Source organism: Penaeus vannamei, chromosome 16, assembly GCF_042767895.1.
Source record: "Penaeus vannamei isolate JL-2024 chromosome 16, ASM4276789v1, whole genome shotgun sequence".
Classification (NCBI taxonomy): Eukaryota; Metazoa; Arthropoda; class Malacostraca; order Decapoda; family Penaeidae; genus Penaeus; species Penaeus vannamei.
Genome location: NC_091564.1, coordinates 8,855,187 through 8,875,186, shown reverse-complemented (window position 1 = coordinate 8,875,186; position 20,000 = coordinate 8,855,187). Strand labels below are relative to the sequence as shown.

The window sequence follows — 20,000 nt, the reverse complement described above, 5'->3', positions numbered from 1 at the left end:
GCATAGTTAAATTTTAACTCCTTTGTTATAGTATAAAATGAGACTATTGCGGAAACAACATTTTCATCTTCTCTCGAGGTTAATGATTAAGTTTAGGTTATGTTATGTGCACTGCAGATGTAAACAAATTTGCGCTAGATTTAGCGGGAATGCAAGATGTTAGCGCCTGGCGATCGCTTCGCCCGCCCTGGCGAACGTTGGGTTTAAAAGTAAGGCCTCCCTCACTCAGGGCTTACCTGGATCTTGAGGTCCAAGGTTTTCGTGTTTGTCATCGTGGATGATTTAAAGAGATTGACACCCCCACGACGGACAAGACGATTGGCTCTTGGTGTAACTGCTTTGGGTGCAGTTGCGCAACACCTACTTTGGGCTAGTGCCTTTAATTACAGCCTTGATGTGCGAGTAATTAAAAGCACGACGCACAGTGGCAGCCAATAGTTTCGCTGCGAAGTGTTCGGCCGAACACATAAGGGCTCACGCCCGTTCGGCAGGGTTCCGACCCCGACCGGCCTTCCCAAATAGAGACTATTGGCTACCCTGTGTGCTTCACCGTTTTTTTATACCAATTCTGCCCTTTCATCGTCCAGTTGAATTAGCTCTGCTAGCCTCCCCTCTACCCATCATCCATCACCCTCGCTATGGCGTAACCCTATGGGTCACGTTATCAAATTAGCGTATTCTGGGTAGCCTATCTCTCCAGAATATCTTCATTATCACTGAGGTGGCAGTCACACACACCTTTAAGGTCCACAATGGCTTCAAGGTGACAGTTGCCAAACCTGAGCACTTGACCCCATTTCTTTCGGCCGAAGGCCAAAGAAAGTTAAAAGATCACGGCTTCTCACCTGTTCCCTCCCCCGAGATGAAGGCTAAATGTACGATCGTGGCCAAAAAGATCGACAAGACGATCCCCCCACGATCGTGCGAGTCCATCTGCCAGGAGGTTTCCGTCAAGAACGGTGTCACTGTTCTCGACGTCTATAAGCCACCCGAGTCGCGAATCGTCAAGATTCGCGTCTTATCCCCCGAGGAAGCCCAGAAACTTCTCTCTCGGGGACTCATGATGTTTAATACATCAGTCCCCACCTACAACTTGGAACCCGAATGCTTTATTAACATAGACCAATGCCTTAACCGCTACAGATTTCACCACAAGAAACACGAATGCACACACCCCCAGAGATGCTCTCGGTGCGCCGGCGACGGTCACTTCTTCGCCAGGTGCACTGAAAGCATCAAATGCTGCAACTGCGAGGGATCGCATGTCGCAGTTAGTGGATCCTGCCCTAAACGGAAGGAAATACTTAAGGCAAAACGAGCTGAGCTCCGCCAAGACACCAACACTGTACCTTCCTATGCAACAACAGCTGCTACACGACCTGCTCAGACCAGTACACCCAGACGACCCACGACTTCCCCTCGGACAATTCTGCCCACACAACCCCCAACAAGCACTCTCACACCGAACACAAACCCAAAAATCCAAGCCATCTTACACGTAAGTCCCATCGCTGCCAAATACAACGCAAAAAGATTCGCAAACATTGTCCCTATCATGCTCCAGAGAAACGGCTTCCCCAGCATTGTTGTCCCTGAGGAAATCTTTGAAGACGAAAACCTTTACATCCCTGAGTACACCACAACAAACACAGAAACCACAGGAAATGAGGTGACAGACACTCACCCAGAGCCTCATTCTTCCTCACAACACCGACACCTCGTTTTGCAACCTCAGCCACAACGAAGACAAAAAGAAACTGCACAGGCACGCCAAACTACAAATACCACTGATCACAAACGCAAACAAACCACACCACCATCCATGCACACAAAAAAAGACAAGAAGGATCCTCCTGCCCCCGAAGCTCGTCGTCGCAGATTGGATGACACCATTCTCGACGACGACAGTAACGACTCCGACATCGATGTCGAGAGCGTTCTCGAGGCCGGGCTTGGGCTCTCGGCTGGAGCCATGCTCCCTGCCAGGGGACCCCTGGGACAGCGCGGAAGCATCGGGAATTGGTCCGCCGATTCCCAGGACTTCCGCGTCGGTTCACAGGACTCCCTGCCTGACCTCGAGGAGCCGTCGATCGCGCATCAATCGCGGAGCCGCTACAGGGCTCAGGTAACACCACGCAAGGTACACCCAGGTAGAATGGGTGTACCTTGAGTGTTTAACTGACGACCGACCGAGCCGACGCGAGTTCTTCCAGCTCGGTGGAGGACCCCGTGTTGGCTAGGTCGATCTAGACGCGCAATCCCACGCACGAGCTGCATCTAAACAAAACAAAAACTCTCTCCTTCACACACAAACATTTTACTCTCACTAACAACAAACACAACTCCAGCTTGTTCTGATGGAATAAAGCACTCAGACGGTTCCCTGTAGTGGGTCGTGACCGATCTATTACACGTCTGAACTCCGCGAGGAAGCCTCTCGCTTCCTCCTTAACATCCTGTGGGGTGAGTTGGCCTGTAGACAGACCAACAAACTCCGTGCTTGACTCACCACTGGCTGGATGGACTCACCCTCCATCCTTCGTTCCGGCAGGAGATCAGGTTTAGGCCGTGATCTCTTTCTTTGGCATGGGACAGGAAATGCAGTTTTCGGGTTTTGCAGCATCACTTTGAAGCCACCTTCTACTCATTCCTTTCCAATTTTCCCCTTCCCCTATCCACTCGTTTTGTTCAGTTTTTCAGTGTTCAGTTTTTGTGTTCTCTTTTTCTGTCTGTTTAGTTTTGTTGTTGTTTGGTTTTTGTTGTCCTGTACCTTTTTAATCTCACTAATAAAGTAATCTCCCCCAGGTACTGCCCTCTCTTATCCCCGTTTTTAAATACCTTCACCTCGTCTCCTGACGCTTGTGACACCACCTCACCCCTCACCCTCACTCATACCATATCCCTGCCATAGCGATGACCCTCATCCTTATACTTACCCTGACATCCCACTGGTTTCGGTTTCCGACACGTGGCGCTTGCTGCTAGTACTCGTGCCAGGACCACAAATCCTTTAGCGTAAGGGTTTGTGCGAGCCGAGGAAAGAAGCGTCACGGCCAGTGGAGTTAACCAAATCGTGGTGAGGCCGCCCGAGCCGCGCCCCTCCGGAAGACCTGCGGCCGAGGGAGAGAAATCTCCTCTCGACCCGGGCAGGAGTGGCCAGCCTCTGTGTGGCCTCACTCGAGCTTCATTCTGCTTCAGCGGTGATGGTTAGCCGAGGGACAGCTCTGGAGCCACGGTCGAGAGGCCGTGGCTCCGAGCATACCGCAGATGGCGCCAAAAACCTGCTAACTTCTCTCCCCTCCCCCTCAGTTAGCCGAGAGGCTCCGTGGTCGCCATAGCGTGGCTCCGCGCCCCGTGGGAAAATTGTGGCGAGGCGAGCCGCGCTCAAGGTCGTGGGGTATTCCCCGCGCCACGAGTCGCGACCTTGCCTCGCCACACGATCCCGCGGGGTGCGGCCGCGCGGTGAACACGCGAGTCTGCCGATGGCGCTGAGCCCCTCGATCCTTTTCCTCTTTCAATAAACCCACTCCACTATTACCCCAAGTTTACCCCGCAGGCTGGGTGAAGCCCCGGCTCCTTCTTCTCCTGAAATTCTTTTCCTCCTCCTTATCCTTCTCCTATCCCCACTCTTCCTTCCCCCCTCTTCTTTACATTTTATGCATTACTCAGAGGTTCGCCTGGCGGAGCTTCGCCAGGCGAACGCCAGCACTGGCGAAGGTTTTAAAACTACGGGCCTAACTTTAACTTTATGGCCCGTACTTTTAAAACCTTTTGCTTTTTCTCGCGTTTCTTTCATTCGCCGAAGCGCTAGATTTAGCAGGAATCCAAGATGTTAGCGCCTGGCGATCCCTTTCGTTCGCCAGGCCTGGCGAACACCTGCCTTGGTTTTAAAAGTAAGGCCTCCCTCACTCAGATGTTCGCCTGGCGAAGCTTCGCCAAGCGAACGCCAGCATTGGCGAAAGGTTTTAAAAGTACTTTATACTTACTATATCAACCTTATACTTTTATACAAAAAATAACTTTATACTTTAACAAAAGAGTTTAAAATTACTATTTTACTATTCCTGATATAAGATATTTACCTGTAGGCCTACAAGGGTATCATTAGAGACGCCTCATTATAGGGCGGTGGAGCACTACAGCTGTTTCTATAGCCAAAAGTAAACATACCGCCATAAAAACACTTCTGGTAACATTTGTGAAAAGAACATTATCCCTACAACCAAAATAACAACCTAAATCTAAATAAGTCATCTCGGGGGTGGGGGGTAGGGGTAGGGGGGTAGGAATACAGCTGATGTCTTGAGCTCTCGACTGGAACATCGAAGGTCTTGAAAAAATACGTATATACGTTATTTCATAATAAATTATGATTTTAAGATATTTTATAATTTCAATGTGATTCCTACATCCAATCATACACAAATATGTTACTAATTTATAATTTGAAAGCAAGAAAATGGTATTCAAACAGCTCTCTTCGCCAGGCTGTTCCAATATGATCTTTCGCCAGCCCTGGCGAACGTTCGCCAGGCATGATTTTAAAAGTACGAAATTCCGGATCGCCCGGCGAAACCTTTCGCCAGCCCTGGCGAAAGGTTTTAAAAGTACGGGCCTTAGTTATAACTAACATATGTAGTATATAGCAGGGGTGTCCAATCAGTCGATCATAAGCCTGTTTTAAGTCAACCACACTACTGTACCTGTTAATAATTCGTCCTCCAGAAGTTGTCATGCAAATAGCTGCTCTAGCATATTCAAGTACACATGATGCTTGGAATGTTATATTTTTATTATAATTATGTTACACTGGTACAGTTACATTTATGGAATATATTTTAATCTTAGGCTCGTAGATCGCATCAGAGTAACTGTAGAAAAAGTAGATCATATCTCATAAAAGGCTGGCCACCCCTGGTATAAAGTATGTGCATTTGCAACTTACATCCTTAAAGATACACTGATTTCTCTAGCCATCCGTTTATCTGAAAATGTATGTAAAAAGGAGAATCATTATCTACCATGAATAAGGACACGTATAGACACAAGGGCGTTTGTGGGTGTACTTGGTGCCCAGGTTGTGGAATTCCGAGTTTTCGATCAATTACTTCTGGCTCGATCCTCCATCCCAGCAGATAATTCTACTTTCCTCTTTTCTTGTGACTCACCATCTTTCCGTCCATATATGGAAATTCTGTCTTTTCAAATCTTGCTGATACGAGTAAGATATGAAAACTTACCATAAGTATATTTTGCTGGCATGCAGAATGTGTTCTGGAATAAAGCTCAGATTTAGGAAACTAAAGCACTAGACACCCAAACCACATAATGTAACCAAGCGTATAACAAATAACAAACCTTCAGATTTCGTCCTTTTCGTTGTCCTCTCTTGTTCAATTTTAGGTTCTCCTGCTTTCTCCCCTCGAGCGAGTCTAATGCCAGTCACAGTCTAAAATGTAGAGTTATGTATCACCACAAGGTCAGATTCAGAACGAATTACTCAAAGCAACAGGCGGCTTTAATCTCCTTGGCAAGTAATTTAAACATGTTATTTCCTAGTATTATCATCCTCACCAATTTTATTTGTTGCTTCTCGGATTTCAAAAAAAGGCAGGGCGCTTTTTCTTTTGTTTTCTTTTTGATAGGCCACAGCATTTTTTTTCTTAAATAGTGGGCCTGCCATTTATTTCCAGGAAAATTAAAGAAAAATGAAAATCCCGAATCTTTTTATTCTAATTTCCCGCCGATATTATGACGTCCGCAAAAGAAGTAGCAAAAAAATCAATACAAATAAATTAGTCTATGATTCATTGTGTATAGTATCGTTTCTCCCCAAGACAAACATAAAATATATTTGGCGGAAATACCTTGCTCTAATGCGTCATGTCTATTGTCTATCGTGAATATTTTTGGATTTTGATTTCCAGTAAAATCTGGTAGAAAGACTTGTTTGTCTGTCTGCATTCAACTCCTCGAAGACTTGTAGTAAGACAGAATTGTACTTCCTTCGGGCGGGGCTGGAACTCAATCCTTTACTTCTGATCTTTGGAAGTTAGGAGGTACACTTGTCTTATTTTGGATTTTTTTTTATTATCATTATTTTTTTTTTCTTCCGCCAACATTTTATTATCACCAGACTTGGCCGCTATTCAAGAAAAAAATTACTGTGGCCTTATTGCATAGAATCTGGGATGAAGATACAGGGCTTACAGAACATTAAACTTATCATTTTTCAGCTTTTCATGGCATGTTTTATGACATGAATCCCTTTTCTTCTATTACTACAATCCCAAATGAAGAACATTGGTTTTGATTGAACTTACGTGTGTTACATTTACTACTATTCTGTAATTCTTGTTTTGTATGATGGCAATCCAAAGTTCAATAAGCCAGCAACATTAAAAGAACAAACAACCTGTACCCCAAAAAGCACAAACCCGTAAATCCACTAAAGTTTCTTGTATTGTGTCCCTTTCCACTGGCGTTTTGTTTTCTTTGGCGTACAAAATTTCAGCTTTACAAAGTAGTTACTAACACCTCTTTTTTATAGTGTATAGTGTAATTACAGGTGGCGTTAGTGATACACTGAATGGCTTCAGTCTTTATTGAATACACGATTTTAAAACTATGGTATGCCTGCGCTCCGTGCTGACGGTAGGCCAGGCCGGGCCTTGGAGAGGCAGCGGCCGCGGTGGCACCGTCACCCCAGATCAAGGTGTGAGCAAGAGTGAGTGAGACTTAGGGTCAGCTTGGATGACCTTATATACCCCTTGGCGGCGTGACTTCTGGGTTCAGCGAGGGCAGGCATCGAACGTGGGTTACCAGCGTGACACGCTGCCACGTGGTGACCATGCGGCCCGTAGATATGAATGCATATGCTTGCAGTATGCTGCATTGCACCCTTTACAAAGAAAACTTCAATCTGCTCTACTGTCTAAATACTCTATAAAGTACTGTACGACTACACAAAACTTAAAGCTTAAAACTATGTTTAGATTAGTTACAGAGTTTAGAGTGGCGGACACCAGCACACAGCAGAACCCTCTATGGCGCCATATTGTTTTGAAAGATAAGAAGCTTCCTGATTGGCTGTCCTCTGTGACTTCCGGCAGCATGTCCCTCTGATAGTGGCAATTATTCCGGATTTGCGAAAGCAAAATCTGTCGTGTTTTTTGTCTGGCTTTATCTTTTTCTTTTTTTAATGCAAAAAAAATGAAGAAACGAATCCAAGAAACAACAAATAAAATTGCAGCTAGAGGCTCATTTTTTAAAAGAACTGTTCCCCAGAACTGGAACAATAATTGATGATCTAGAAATAAACCATGGATTTGGTAAAAGATCATGTATAACACATATAGCCACTGAAAAAATCCAAGCGGTTGGATTTCTTTGCAACTGTTTATTTCATTCTCTATATTCAATCTATCTGTATTGCAACAAACTGACAGTGAAATTGCTACTGTAAGAATGTTCAGTGAATTCAAGTTATGGAGCTGTAAATTTCCCTTTAATAGGCTCTATGATCTAGAGAAATAGTAACACATCTGGAAGTTTACCTTTGGAGTTGGAGGCTTCTTCGCTTCTTTAGTTGACTGTGGCGGTGTTCCTTTTTGTTTTGGAATATCGTGTTTTCTCCCTGGTGAAAAAAAATAATTGAAATAGTTTGTGAATGCACTGTTGCAGTAACCACTCTGTTATGAAATCGGTTCAAACATACCATTGTTGCCAAAGTATAGCCAAGTAATGATATTAGTCAATCATTCGGTATTATACAACAATTACGTTATTATTGCTGTATAATCACCATTTTCAATATTATTACAACGAGAGTCTTGAATTTATTATCATTGATATAATTTCATGGGTTACCTATACTTCCATAGGCATGATCCCTTACCCAACTTCTTCGCAGATTTTGCCGGACATGATGTCCTTCCTTTAGATTTCTGGTGCTTGCTTGACGAGCGTTTGTGCTGCTGTGTTTGCTTATCAAGATCCTTCTTCCGGCTGGACTCTTCGGGATTCTGCCTCGAGCGCTGGCCACTCCTCTGTGGTTGGTGCTCCTTAGGGCCTTGCTGTTCCGGCTCACTGCTGCTGTCCTCACTACTCTCGCCATCTCCATCCTCGTCCTCAGACTCGCTGTCTTGCTCTCTGTTAGGATCGGATTCTTCTTCATCTGTCGTCTGCTCGTCCTCTTCACAATCACTCCCTGCACTTGACTGATCTTCCTCTTCGTCATCTTCACTTCCTTCGCTTGACTGATCATCAGTTTCTTTGCTCAAGCTATCGTCCTCTTCAGAATCGCTCCCTTCGCTTGACTGATTTGCCTCTTCATCATCACTTTCTTCGTTTACCTGATCGTCCTCTTCAGAATCGCTCCCTTCGCTTGACTGATCTTCCTCTTCTTTATCTTCACTCCCTTTACCTGAGTGATTTACGTCATCACCACTTTCTTCGCTTGACTTATTTGCCTCATCTTTACTTCCTTCACTTGACTGAACGTCCTCTTCAGAATCGCTCCCTTCGCTTGACTGATCTTCATCACTTTCTTCACTTGACTGATCTTCATCACTTTCTTCACTTGACTGATCTTCATCACTTTCTTTACTTGACTGATCTTTATCGCTTTCTTCACTTGAATGATCTTCATCACTTTCTTCACTTGAATGATCTTCATCACTTTTTTCACTAGACTGCTCTTCCTCTCTATTACTTTCATCCGATCTCCTGTCAGATTCCTCACTCTGGTCAGAATAGTCATCCAAGTCCTTTGACTGGGATTTTCGTGGTTTGGGTTTTGTTTTCTTTGTATTTCGCTTTGTGCCTCTTGTTTTTTTCCCCTGGTCCATCTGTATTAGTAAGTGATTTATTAAATATTATGACAGGAACTTATGTATATGCAAAGACTAATTTCAGCTAGGTCAACAGTTTAAAATTTTTGGCAGAAGACTAGAGTTAGTTGTATGCACACATACACATATTTATAATAATCAGAAGTATAGCAACTCTAGTATAGATAATGTATAATCATAAAATAAAAGAAAATGGATGATTTTTTAAAAGTACACATGCCTCCACTTTTACCTAGTACACCCTACGTTTTTCAGTGTTGAAGCGGCATTTGTATTCTTGTACACTGAAAATCTATGTATGCTATGTTATCACAAATAAAATAGTCCTGTAGAGTAATGAGGAACTTGCTCTTAACAAATGAATGCATCAGTCACTTCTTTGTTACTCATTTCAAATATATGACATTTACTCATTTTTTATACACTAGTCCTGCCCGCCATAAAACCTCCCAGCTATCCAGAAAAAAAAACCTAACAAATACATATTTGATTCTTTATAGCAAATACTCAACCTGGGACTCCTGCTGGGGTTGCCACTTCGTCGGTGTGACGGGGCGATGTGGATGTGGTACGAGGTGCCTATGACAGACCCAAGCAATACCACTGCTTGTTGGCCTCAGTGAAGAACGCAGGAGCGCACCTTACTAGATTAGAAGTGGATGTCGGCAGAGGGCTTCGCTTCTTTGGAGCATTGTGAACGGGAGTTCCTGGCTGCTGTCTCGGGCGGCTGGAGGGTCCGGCTACTGGAGAGTGGTGTTTCTGCTTCGACCGTCGGTGATGGACAGCTCCTGTACACTATCGCGGGTGCAACTGTCCTCATTTGAGGAGCGGTGGCTCTCACAAAGGCCGATCTCTCGGCCATGTTTGACTACCACTACTAGACACGAAGCTTAACAGCTTTGTCACCATTACAAGTTTATTCCCTTTCTGCGTAAACGTTCCCACCCCTAGTGGGTGGTAATTAAAAAATAATAATAAAAGCCAAAAACAGACTTCTCTGCACCTCTGAGTTTGATTCTCCCTGCCTGGTTAGGGCCTAGGGCTCTTCATTACCTCACCCTAGGCCTCGCTACATTGGTAACCCTGGGAAACGACATGGTTTTGGTGAGCCGAAACCCAGTTCAGGCTCAATAGCATTGGAAAGGCAACCACCAAAGCAGACCAAGTTGTGGCCGTCTTGCCTAAGGAAAGTTTCCTGGTTAGACAGATAGCCAGAAGACACTGAGTACAACACACTGAAGCAAGAGCTGTTGAAGTTTTCTTTTTCACTGTCTGAGAGGCTGCAACAAATCTGCAAAATCCCCAACATGCCACTTAGAAACCATACTCCAAAACAAGTCTGGGTGAGTTTCCACAAAAAAAAAGAGATTTGGCTCCACTCTCTCCCTCGCAACATCAGAGAAAAGCTCCACGACTTGGATGAGGCAGCCAACACAATGATGGAAGCACATTGGCAAGTCTGCCTCAACCAACAGCTTCCATTTTCCCATTGACCAGTAGTGACATCAATGCAGCAACTGCCCGAGGGTCAAACACCAACCGGAGGCCCTTCACCCCATTCCTTGCTACAGACAGCATCTGCTCCTACCACAAGTGGTTCGGCTTTGTCTCGAGAGAGTGCAGGTGGACATCCAAAACAATGTGGAAGGTAGCCACTATGCAATGTGACCACAACCCTGATCAACGCAGTTGACTGCCCCTACACCAGTTTCCACATCCAAGACGAGAGATCCGTCAAGCACTTTCTCGTCAATACAGGGCCTTTCCCTCTCCATATTCCTAGACGAGCTGCCACCAACGATCCACAGAAGCTTGTCGCCACTAATGGAACTCCAATCAACTCCTACAGTTCCATCGCTATACACCTCACTCGGCGCCTTTATCACATGGAGTTTCCTCATCACTGATGTGACCAGGCCCCCTACTCAGCACTGATATCCTCTCACACCATAACCTCCTAGTTGATATGAGAAGATGCCGGCCTATCAACATGAAGACCTTCACTCCACTTCTGGTCAATGCAGTCTTCATTCCAGGTCCTCCTGATGTCAATATGTGCCACTTCACAGGAGATGCCTACAGGGACATATTCAACAATTTCCCTTCAGTCTTTAAGAGAGAGCCTGCTACACCAACCCGGGAGCAGCAGTAAAACATGGAGTGTACCACCACATCAAGATGACGGGACCCTCAGTCCATTCTCATTTCCGTCGCCTGAGGCCAGAGTGCCACAAGCACTGCCAAGCTCGCTTTCACAGATATCGAATGACGAATGGGCGTCTGCACCAAGGCTCCCAGTCCATGGGCATCCCCTTTCCACATGGTCCCGGGAAAATTTAAAAAAAACTTCTTGTGGCGATTACCGGCGACTCAGCCTCATCACCGAGCTGGACCATTACCCCATGCCAAACATCAACGATTTTGACAGCCAGCATAGGCGACGCTCACATATTCTCAAAACTTGATCTTAAGGGATGCTTTCAAGTGCCTGCTCATCCAGATGACGTCCCCAAGACAGCTATGGATGCTATGTTTTCCTCTTCTCCACCTTCGGGCGTCGGCCATAATCACCTCGGCACCGGCGCAGCCACGCTCGGTGTTATTACCTACACACCGAGTCAGCCGGCAGGTAAGCAGGCAGCAGCCGCGTGCCGAGGTCGGCGTCGCTGATTCGCCACGACGCGGGTGATAAGGATGCAGCCATCGGCAGCGGACGACCTGGCCAAGCTACATTTCCCTTTTTGTATATATACCGTGTTTCTCGCCAAAAAATAGGCAGACTTCTCTGAACCTCTGTTAGATTCTTTTGTCTGCTCATGGCCTGGGACTCTTCATTTCCTCTAGGCCATAGGCTCGCTATACCCTAATGGCATCGGATTTCAGTGGCCAATCACAACTGCCGTTTTAGGGGTTCTTAGAGAATCTTGACTAATTACAAACCATAAATGCTCAACAGCTGAGTTATTTGTAAACACAATGCTGTGTCCAGCTATCATGCTTTAAAATTTCTGCCTATTACCAATTTAACTGATAATACTTCAAATAAGTTTTGAAAGCTTACCTGTATTCTTTCTTTGAATGTTCATGATGCCCACCCATCCTACTCAAACAATGGTGATAATAATGTAAGTATTAATATCAAGTTTGTTAACCATAATAAAGATATAGACATATGAAAAAAGACTTTACATCCAATGCAAAGATAGTAATTATGTTGGTTTTTATCCAATACATTGTTTACAAGTACAAAACTTGGGTGATGGAATAAGATACATGCCTATTGACAAAAGCAAAATGCTTATTGACAAATGTTAATAGGTTCATGGACAACTAATAGCTATATCCCGGTAGGGATACTCTCCCCCTGCTTAAGTCATGTCATCTTGACTCATACCAATATAGCCATAGGAGTATCCGGAAGCTATGGCACCGTAATGCGCTTGATTATCTGGCCCCTGATCTCTGGTGCAATGCTCAATGGCAGTGTCCAAGATCAACTTTCATTCTACCTCTGGACCAGCATTAACTTTTAAGCTCAGACCTTAATCCTGCACAGAACTTGCTACTTCATCCCTAAAATCATGTACTGATATGCAATAACATCTTCAAGCTTGGGGTTGGGTTGCCCCCATGCACAGGGTCACTGAAAGGCGGAAATAGCTTCTGCTACACAGTAACTTAAGTTAACGGAAGTCCCCACACCTTTCAGTGCGGTAAGGACAGCCCCCGCAGGATATGCGGCAACATATACCGCATTTCGTAATATTTATTTCCTCCAATCACCCATGATAGAATATAAATATTAAATAAGGTAATCAAAATACCAATGTTTTAGGAGGTTAGTATTTTTTTTGCATAAAATCACCACATATTTTTTTATGTATAAAGTCTTTATTGCATATACTGCACTGCTAAGTTCTAGTACCATACCACACATTTAAGTATCGCAATATTCTTGTTCCTATAAGATTATGTTAAGTCATATTTCCCCTTTTTGGATATAAGTCCTGAAGAAAAAACATGATTGTTAGAGTTCTCTTACACAGATGCCTTCCAAACGCGCTTTCACATATGGCTAAAGATGCTGTGCCAGATTCCAAAATTATCTAAAGAATGTCACTTCAAAAACAAAAGCAACAAACATCACAGATTTTGGTAAAGTATCCTACACAAACATAGTGAAAGGTCTGCGAAATGATAATTTATATTGAACTGTTGATGAGGTAACTGATATAAGTACATCCAAAATATGTGTTATATTATGTAAATATTTCAACAAGGAAACAAAAAGTATAACCCCCATAAAAGTGATAGTTATGGATCAAAAGAAAAGACTTTTCTAGCTTCTCATGAAATTATCTGATCGAAAATAATATTGAAAATCTTGTTAGCTTTGTATCAAAAGGGCTAGTAATGTGATGGGATGCAATGACTAGTTAACTACTCGCAAAATATTACCATCATCAAATGCATACAACACTTTATTCATCTGTATGCATTAAAAAGCAGCCAAAACTTCGATTTACTTTTAAAATACAGTTATTTCTGTCATAGTGGACAAGGAAAGAGTGACTGACCAATTTCACATGGTTTGCGAAATCAAGCCACACAAACGATTGCTAATTGCTCAGACAAAATGGTTTTGACTACGCGTAAAAAGAATATTCACACACTGGGAGCCTCTGTCGTCCTTCAAGGGAAAACGGAGTTCTAAAATTATTTCATATTTTGTTCGTAATAAAATATACGGCCGCTACGTCTCGCTTCACCCTCGCTTTCCTAACACAGAGGTAAATAGAAAAACAATTTTATTCACCTTGGTGTTGATCCCCGTTGCCTGTGATTGCCGTAGTGTCAGTGCGGTGCCAGGGGTGACCTTGCCTCGCTCACAGACGACGAAGAGCTGTCAGAGAAAACCCGGGAATATAAACTAGTCACAAATACCAATAAGAACATACTTTTTTCATGTAGGCTAAGACTCTTTCTTCTCTCTTCCCTCTTCAATCGGTCTCTCCTTCTCTCTCTATCTTAACTCAACGTTTGTATCTCTCTCTTTGGGGCTTATCAAAGTTACCCCAAGATAATACTATTTTTTATCCTACAGAGGTGAATTTACACCGTCTAAGAACTGCCCTCGTGGTGATTTTAAGCCATCATACCATGGATGGCATTTTGAAATGATACTAGTAATAGTTCTTACAGTTATTATTACCATTATTATTATCATCATAGTAAATTATATCTCTAATAATTTTGCTATTATTATTATGGTCATCATTGTTTTGCTGTTCTTCTTATCATTATAATCATTATCAATACAGTCAATGTTGTAATCATGATTATTAGTATTAATGTTAGATGAAAATGATATAATAAATAATAAAAACCAATAACAATTTTGTATTTTGCTGCCACTTGCATTTACCCAAAAGCAAACGCGTTTTATTTCTTGGTTACATTTGGGATTATAGTGGCAATCTTCTTCAATATTATAAAAATATATGAGTTAGCATATGTTCCAGAAAAGAATGCAGAAAGAATACCTGTTATTTTTTCCTCTTCACTTTCAGAACGCATAAAACATTGGCCTCAATTGCCACATCAAGAAAGGGTTTCTTACGAGCAGTCCAATCTATAGTCTGTTGCAGATATTGATAACGGACAGTTAGTATGTTTGGGATAATGTGATAAGATATTAATATCTGGTGATTACATTGGTAAATGAATCATAATCTACACACACACGTGTGCGCGCACAAACACACACACACACACACTATGTACTGTTCAAGAGTATGTGTGTGTGGATGTGCATGTGCGTGCACGTGCATGCATGTATGTATATAAATATACGTATATGCATATATACATATGTTTGTGTGTGTGTTTCTGTGTGTACATCCACAGTAAAATATACACAGTCAGATGAACAGAATAAACCTGATTAAAAAAAAAAAAAAAAAATGGAATTAAACTCGCATCTTCTACTTATATACAAAATATAGATATAACAAACCACATAACAAAATCTTATCAACTAAAATCAGAAAGATAAGAAGACTTACAGTCAGACCTCTTCACTTGACCCTATATTCCAAATCGTCTTTTGTGAAAGTGGAAAAGCAAAATACTGGCCATACTATGTTAATTATGGCATTAATTATAGGTAGTTAATTATGATGATGATGATATCTACGGTCTAGATTTGCTTATTCAGTAAATAGTTAGAATACTAGTGATTATTGTTATTGATATTATTGTGATGCGTACAATTAACACACACACACACACACACACACACACACACACACACACACACACAATATATATATATATATATATATATATATGTATATATATAATGTGTATATATAATATATATATATTTTAATATATATATATATATATATATATATATATATATATTATATATATAATTTGTATATATATAATTTATATATAAAAATATATATATATATATATATATATATATATATATATATATATATATATGTATATATATATATATATATATATATATATATGTATATATAAAATGTGTGTATATATAATACATACATATATATATATGTTTTTATATATATATATATATATTATATATATATATATATATATATACAGATGTGTGTGTGTATATATATATATGTATATATATATATATATATATATATATATATATATATATATATTTATATATATACAGATGTGTGTGTTTTTATATTTTTATATATATATATATATATATATATATATATATATATATATATATATATATATATATAATACACACCAGGGCATGTGGACATGCTCTGGCCCTGTACCAACTCCTACCCCTAAGCACCCTGGGGTTCATGAGAGGCTCGGGGGGGGTGAGCCTTGCCAGTCCCCCTCCCCCCAGATAAAAAACCATCGCCAGTGTCAAATATATCTGGTAATGCTGGGAGGAGGGGAACTGCTCCTCCCATCCAGCAAGAGAGGCGGGCAGTGGATCCCGCTGGGAGGGCGACTTCCTGGACGCAGGACGGGAGCGAGTACTCGTCCTGCCTGCATTCTGGTAGATGCCAGCCCGGAGTGAAGCTTACGGCGGAAAGCCTCGTCGGCGGGGGTAAACCTCAGGTGGGGAGTTAGGGTGAGGGCTTGGAACGTCCGTTCTTTGTATCAGGATGATCGGGTGCCTCTGCTGTCGAGGGAACGGGGGAGGCTGACGGTGGAGGTGGCTGCTCTCTGAGGTGAGAAGACCTGGCAGCGGCACGATCAGTGTAGGTGGCTACACCTACTACTGGTCAGGCCGCAGTGACGGGAGTACTCCAGGGAGTAGCAATGGCCATCTCCAGCAGACTCCAGCTCTCGGTGATTTCTGGGTCCTGGTACTCCAGCCGATGAGCGTATAATAGTAATGAGACTGAAGCTAGCATTTGGCTTCATGTCTCTTATTGCTGTGTACACTCCTACTGATGTTCGTAAACTTGAGTTAAAAGAGATGTTCTATGCCAAACTAGCGCCTGTGTCAGACAGGTGGCCCCGATGAGATATTCGTGTTGTCCTGGGTGACTTCAATGTGATATCTGGCTGTGATCGAGCTGGCTATGAGATATCTCGGTCCCCATGGTTCGGGAGCTGATACCGGCAGCGAGAATAGCCTCCTTTTCTGGGACTTTGCTAGGTCCCAGAAATTAAGGATTTCTGGCTCCTGGTACCAGCGCCCAGACCCACATAGCTGGACATGGTACAGCGATGCAGCCAAGGAGATAGACCACATACTCGTTAGCACTCGTTGGAGGATCCTCCAGAATTGCAGGGTGTATAGGAGTGCCGAGTTCTGTGGTACTGACCATAGGTTGGTTGTGGCTACCCTCTGAGTCCACTTCAAAACTCCCCAGCAGACCAATGATCACCCCAGGGTGTTTAACTTGGACAGGCTAAGGGAGGGGGAATGTGCCCAAAGGTTTGCTGAGGCAGTCTCTGGTCGTTTCACAGCGCTCAACAATCTGACAGACCTTGTACTTCTGTGGGACATGAAACACTTGATGCAGCTCAAGAGACGATTGGTGAACGCCCAAGAGCAAGACGAAATTTCATCTCACAGGAGACACTAGATTCCACAGATGCTTGTCGTGTGGTTCGTCTGACAGGGGATCGGGATTTGCACCATTCCCAGGTGCACAGAACTCGGTCACTGTTAAGAAGGGACAAGGAACATTTTATTTGGAGTCTTGTAGAGGAGGTAGAAGGCCATTACTTAGTAAATGACCGTCCTGCATACCAAGCCCTGAGAAAGCTGAACTCCAAGCCCTCTTCACAGATGACAACAGTTCGCTCAGTAAGTGGTCAGATCATCTCAGATCCTGTTGTGGTGCGGGAACGTTGGTTTTGAGCAGTTGTACCAGGTTCACCCTCCAACAGTTAACTTATATGCGGGTAGTGTCGAGATTCCGTTGCCGGACCCACCCATCAGTGATGATGCCCCTCTCTAACCGTAGTTAGGGGGGGGCGATCTCCAAGCTGAAGAGTGGTAAAGCAACTCATATATGCGGCATCCCAGCTGAACTGTTAAAGGCTGGTGGTGAACCTATGGCGCGGGGGTTGCATGTTGTCCTGGCTGCCATCTGGCGGTCTGGTACCGTTCCCCCTGACCTGTTGAGGGGGGTGGTCATCCCTCTCTGGAAGTGGAAGGGGGACCGATGGGACTGCAGCAACCATTGAGGCATCACACTGCTCTGTATACCAGGCAAGGTTCTCGCCCACATCCTTCTGAGACGTATCAGAGATCACTTACTGAGGCATCAGAGACTGGAGCAATCTGGATTCACTCCTGGTAAGTCAACAATAGACTGTATCCCAGCGCTTCGAGTTATTGTAGAGCGTCGTCGTGAGTTCGGACGTGGGCTACTTGCAGCCTACATCGACCTCAAGAAGGTATTCAATACGGTGCATCTTGAATCACTCTGGGAGATCTTGAGACTGAGAGGAATTCCAACAAGGATTATTGGACTTATAGCAAGTCTGTATACTGGTACTGAAAGTGCTGTAAAGTGTGGTGGGGGCCTGTCAAGCCTCTTTCCTGTTGGTTCAGGAGTGAGGCAAGGCTGTGTCCTTGCACCAATGCTTTTCAACACTTGCATGAACTGGATAATGGGCAGAGCTACTGTTCAAAGTCATTGTGGAGCAACTCTGGGCAATATCAAGGTTACCGACCTTGACATTGCTGATGATGTTGCCATTCTATCTGAGACTTTGGAATCCTTAGTGGTGGCTCTTGATGCGTTTAGTAATGAAGCGAAGCCCTTGGGTCTAGAGGTCTCCTGGACCAAGACCAAGGTCCAGGACTTTGGGGACTTGCTAGGAGAACCTGTTCAGTCGGTACATGCTTCCGGCGAGGACATTGAAGTCACAGAGAGCTTTACATACCTTGGTAGTGCAGTTCATAACTCTGGGCTGTCAGACCAGGAAGTCAGCAGACAGGATTGGCCTAGCAGTAGGGTTCATGAATTCTCTCGATGAGAGTATTTGAAGATGCCGGTACCTGTGCAGTAGGACCAAGCTTCATGTCTTCAAGGCCCTGATAGCCCCAGTTTTGCTATACGGTAGTGAAACCTGGACACTATCCTGTACCTTGGAGTCACGACTTGATGCCTTTTGTAATAGGTCCTTGCGCCGGATCATGGGGTACTGTTGGCAGTATATGTGTCCAACCAACGGTTATACCGTGAGACTGGCACAGGACCTATTACCTGCACAATCTGTGATCGCCAACTCAGGTTTTACGGCCACCTGGCTCGCTTCCCTCAGGATGATCCCGTCCACCAGGTTGTCTCTCTGGGTGGAGGAAGCTTGTGGGACGACCTAGGAGGTCGTGGCTTGGGCAGATCGATCAAACCTGTCGGGAAGAGCTCGAGAGGGGCCGGGCCCCTGCCGGGCAACTTGGCATGAGGGATCCCAAAAGGTGGAAGCAGGTGGGCGCGGCTACGCGCCCCCGCCGGCGCCAGCTCCGGATGATGATGATGATGACGATATATATATATATATATATATATATATATATATATATATATATATATATATATATGTATATATATATATGTATATATACATATATATATATGTGTGTGTGTGTGTGTGTGTGTGTGTGTGTGTGTGTGTGTGTGTGTGTGTGTGTGTGTTTTAATATATATATATATATATATATATATATATATATATATATATATATATATATATATATTTTGGTATATATATCTGGTAATGAGTAAGAGTGGAGTCGTTCTTTTGATCAGTGTCATTATGTGCTAAAATTACGTGCCCAAAAGTGATCTGTGATAGTGCTACACAGGAGAGAAAAAATCGTGAATGTATAGCGCATATAATCCAACCAAAATAGAAATAATAATTCATCTGATAACCTCACAAGTTTATAAAATGTATTATCGGACCATCCGTACGCGGACTTTTTTAAACCAACAGGAGTGCCAGAAAGTGTCAACTAGGAATACTAGGATTCATTACAGTGTTAGAGAAGCTCATAAGTTCATCGAGAGTGCCTTAATATTCAGAATCAGTGAAAAGAAAATAATAATAATCTCCCCCCATGAAAAGTATACCAAAATACGAAAGCATTAGGAAATGATAAGCAACACCTGTGCCACAGGTCGCCGAGTAACAGTGCCAACCGCGCGGGCATTACAGTTTACACTCAAGTAAATTTGCAAGGGAACAAGTCAACGGCCAGTATGTAAGTACAGTACATCACAAAATCAGGTAGGTTTAAAAATGGTTCCCATGAAGCGTAAAGCATCATCTGCCATTCGACAGAAGAAACGCCTGATAAATCAAGTAATAATAAAGCGTAATTCAAGCTTTAGCCCCCTTTAGATGAGCGCCAGACGCCGACCCCATGACCTGCAGTCAGCCGAGGCCGCACCCCTTTAGGCTTAACAACAGCTAAGGAACGCGACACCGCTACGAAAAATTGCCAGATACAAAATCACCCTTATAACTCCCTTTATCCAAAACCCTATCCTTACCCACTTCAATATCATCCTAAATCCTCCCACAACACCCGCATCCTTCCCTCAATTCCTATGCTGCAACACTACTTTTTAAGGACATTATAATGCATGGCTCATTATA

The 20,000-nt window shown here is 43.3% G+C and overlaps 1 protein-coding gene across 1 annotated transcript in view; it reads right to left on the bottom strand.

Annotated features, from left to right (window-relative positions):
• The window catches only part of LOC113806280 (uncharacterized), a 19,987-nt gene extending 5,481 nt beyond the window's left edge, over positions 1-14,506 (bottom strand). The window contains exons 1-8 of the mRNA XM_070131523.1: positions 14,396-14,506; positions 13,669-13,755; positions 7,898-8,849; positions 7,557-7,636; positions 5,359-5,449; positions 5,241-5,274; positions 4,809-4,871; positions 1,091-1,226 (exon numbers count right to left, since the gene is read on the bottom strand). Coding sequence (XP_069987624.1) covers positions 1,091-1,226; positions 4,809-4,871; positions 5,241-5,274; positions 5,359-5,449; positions 7,557-7,636; positions 7,898-8,849 — 1,356 coding nt within the window. The 5' untranslated portion in view covers positions 13,669-13,755; positions 14,396-14,506. The remainder of the gene's footprint in view (positions 1-1,090; positions 1,227-4,808; positions 4,872-5,240; positions 5,275-5,358; positions 5,450-7,556; positions 7,637-7,897; positions 8,850-13,668; positions 13,756-14,395) is intronic.
• Positions 14,507-20,000: the final 5,494 nt, after the last annotated feature.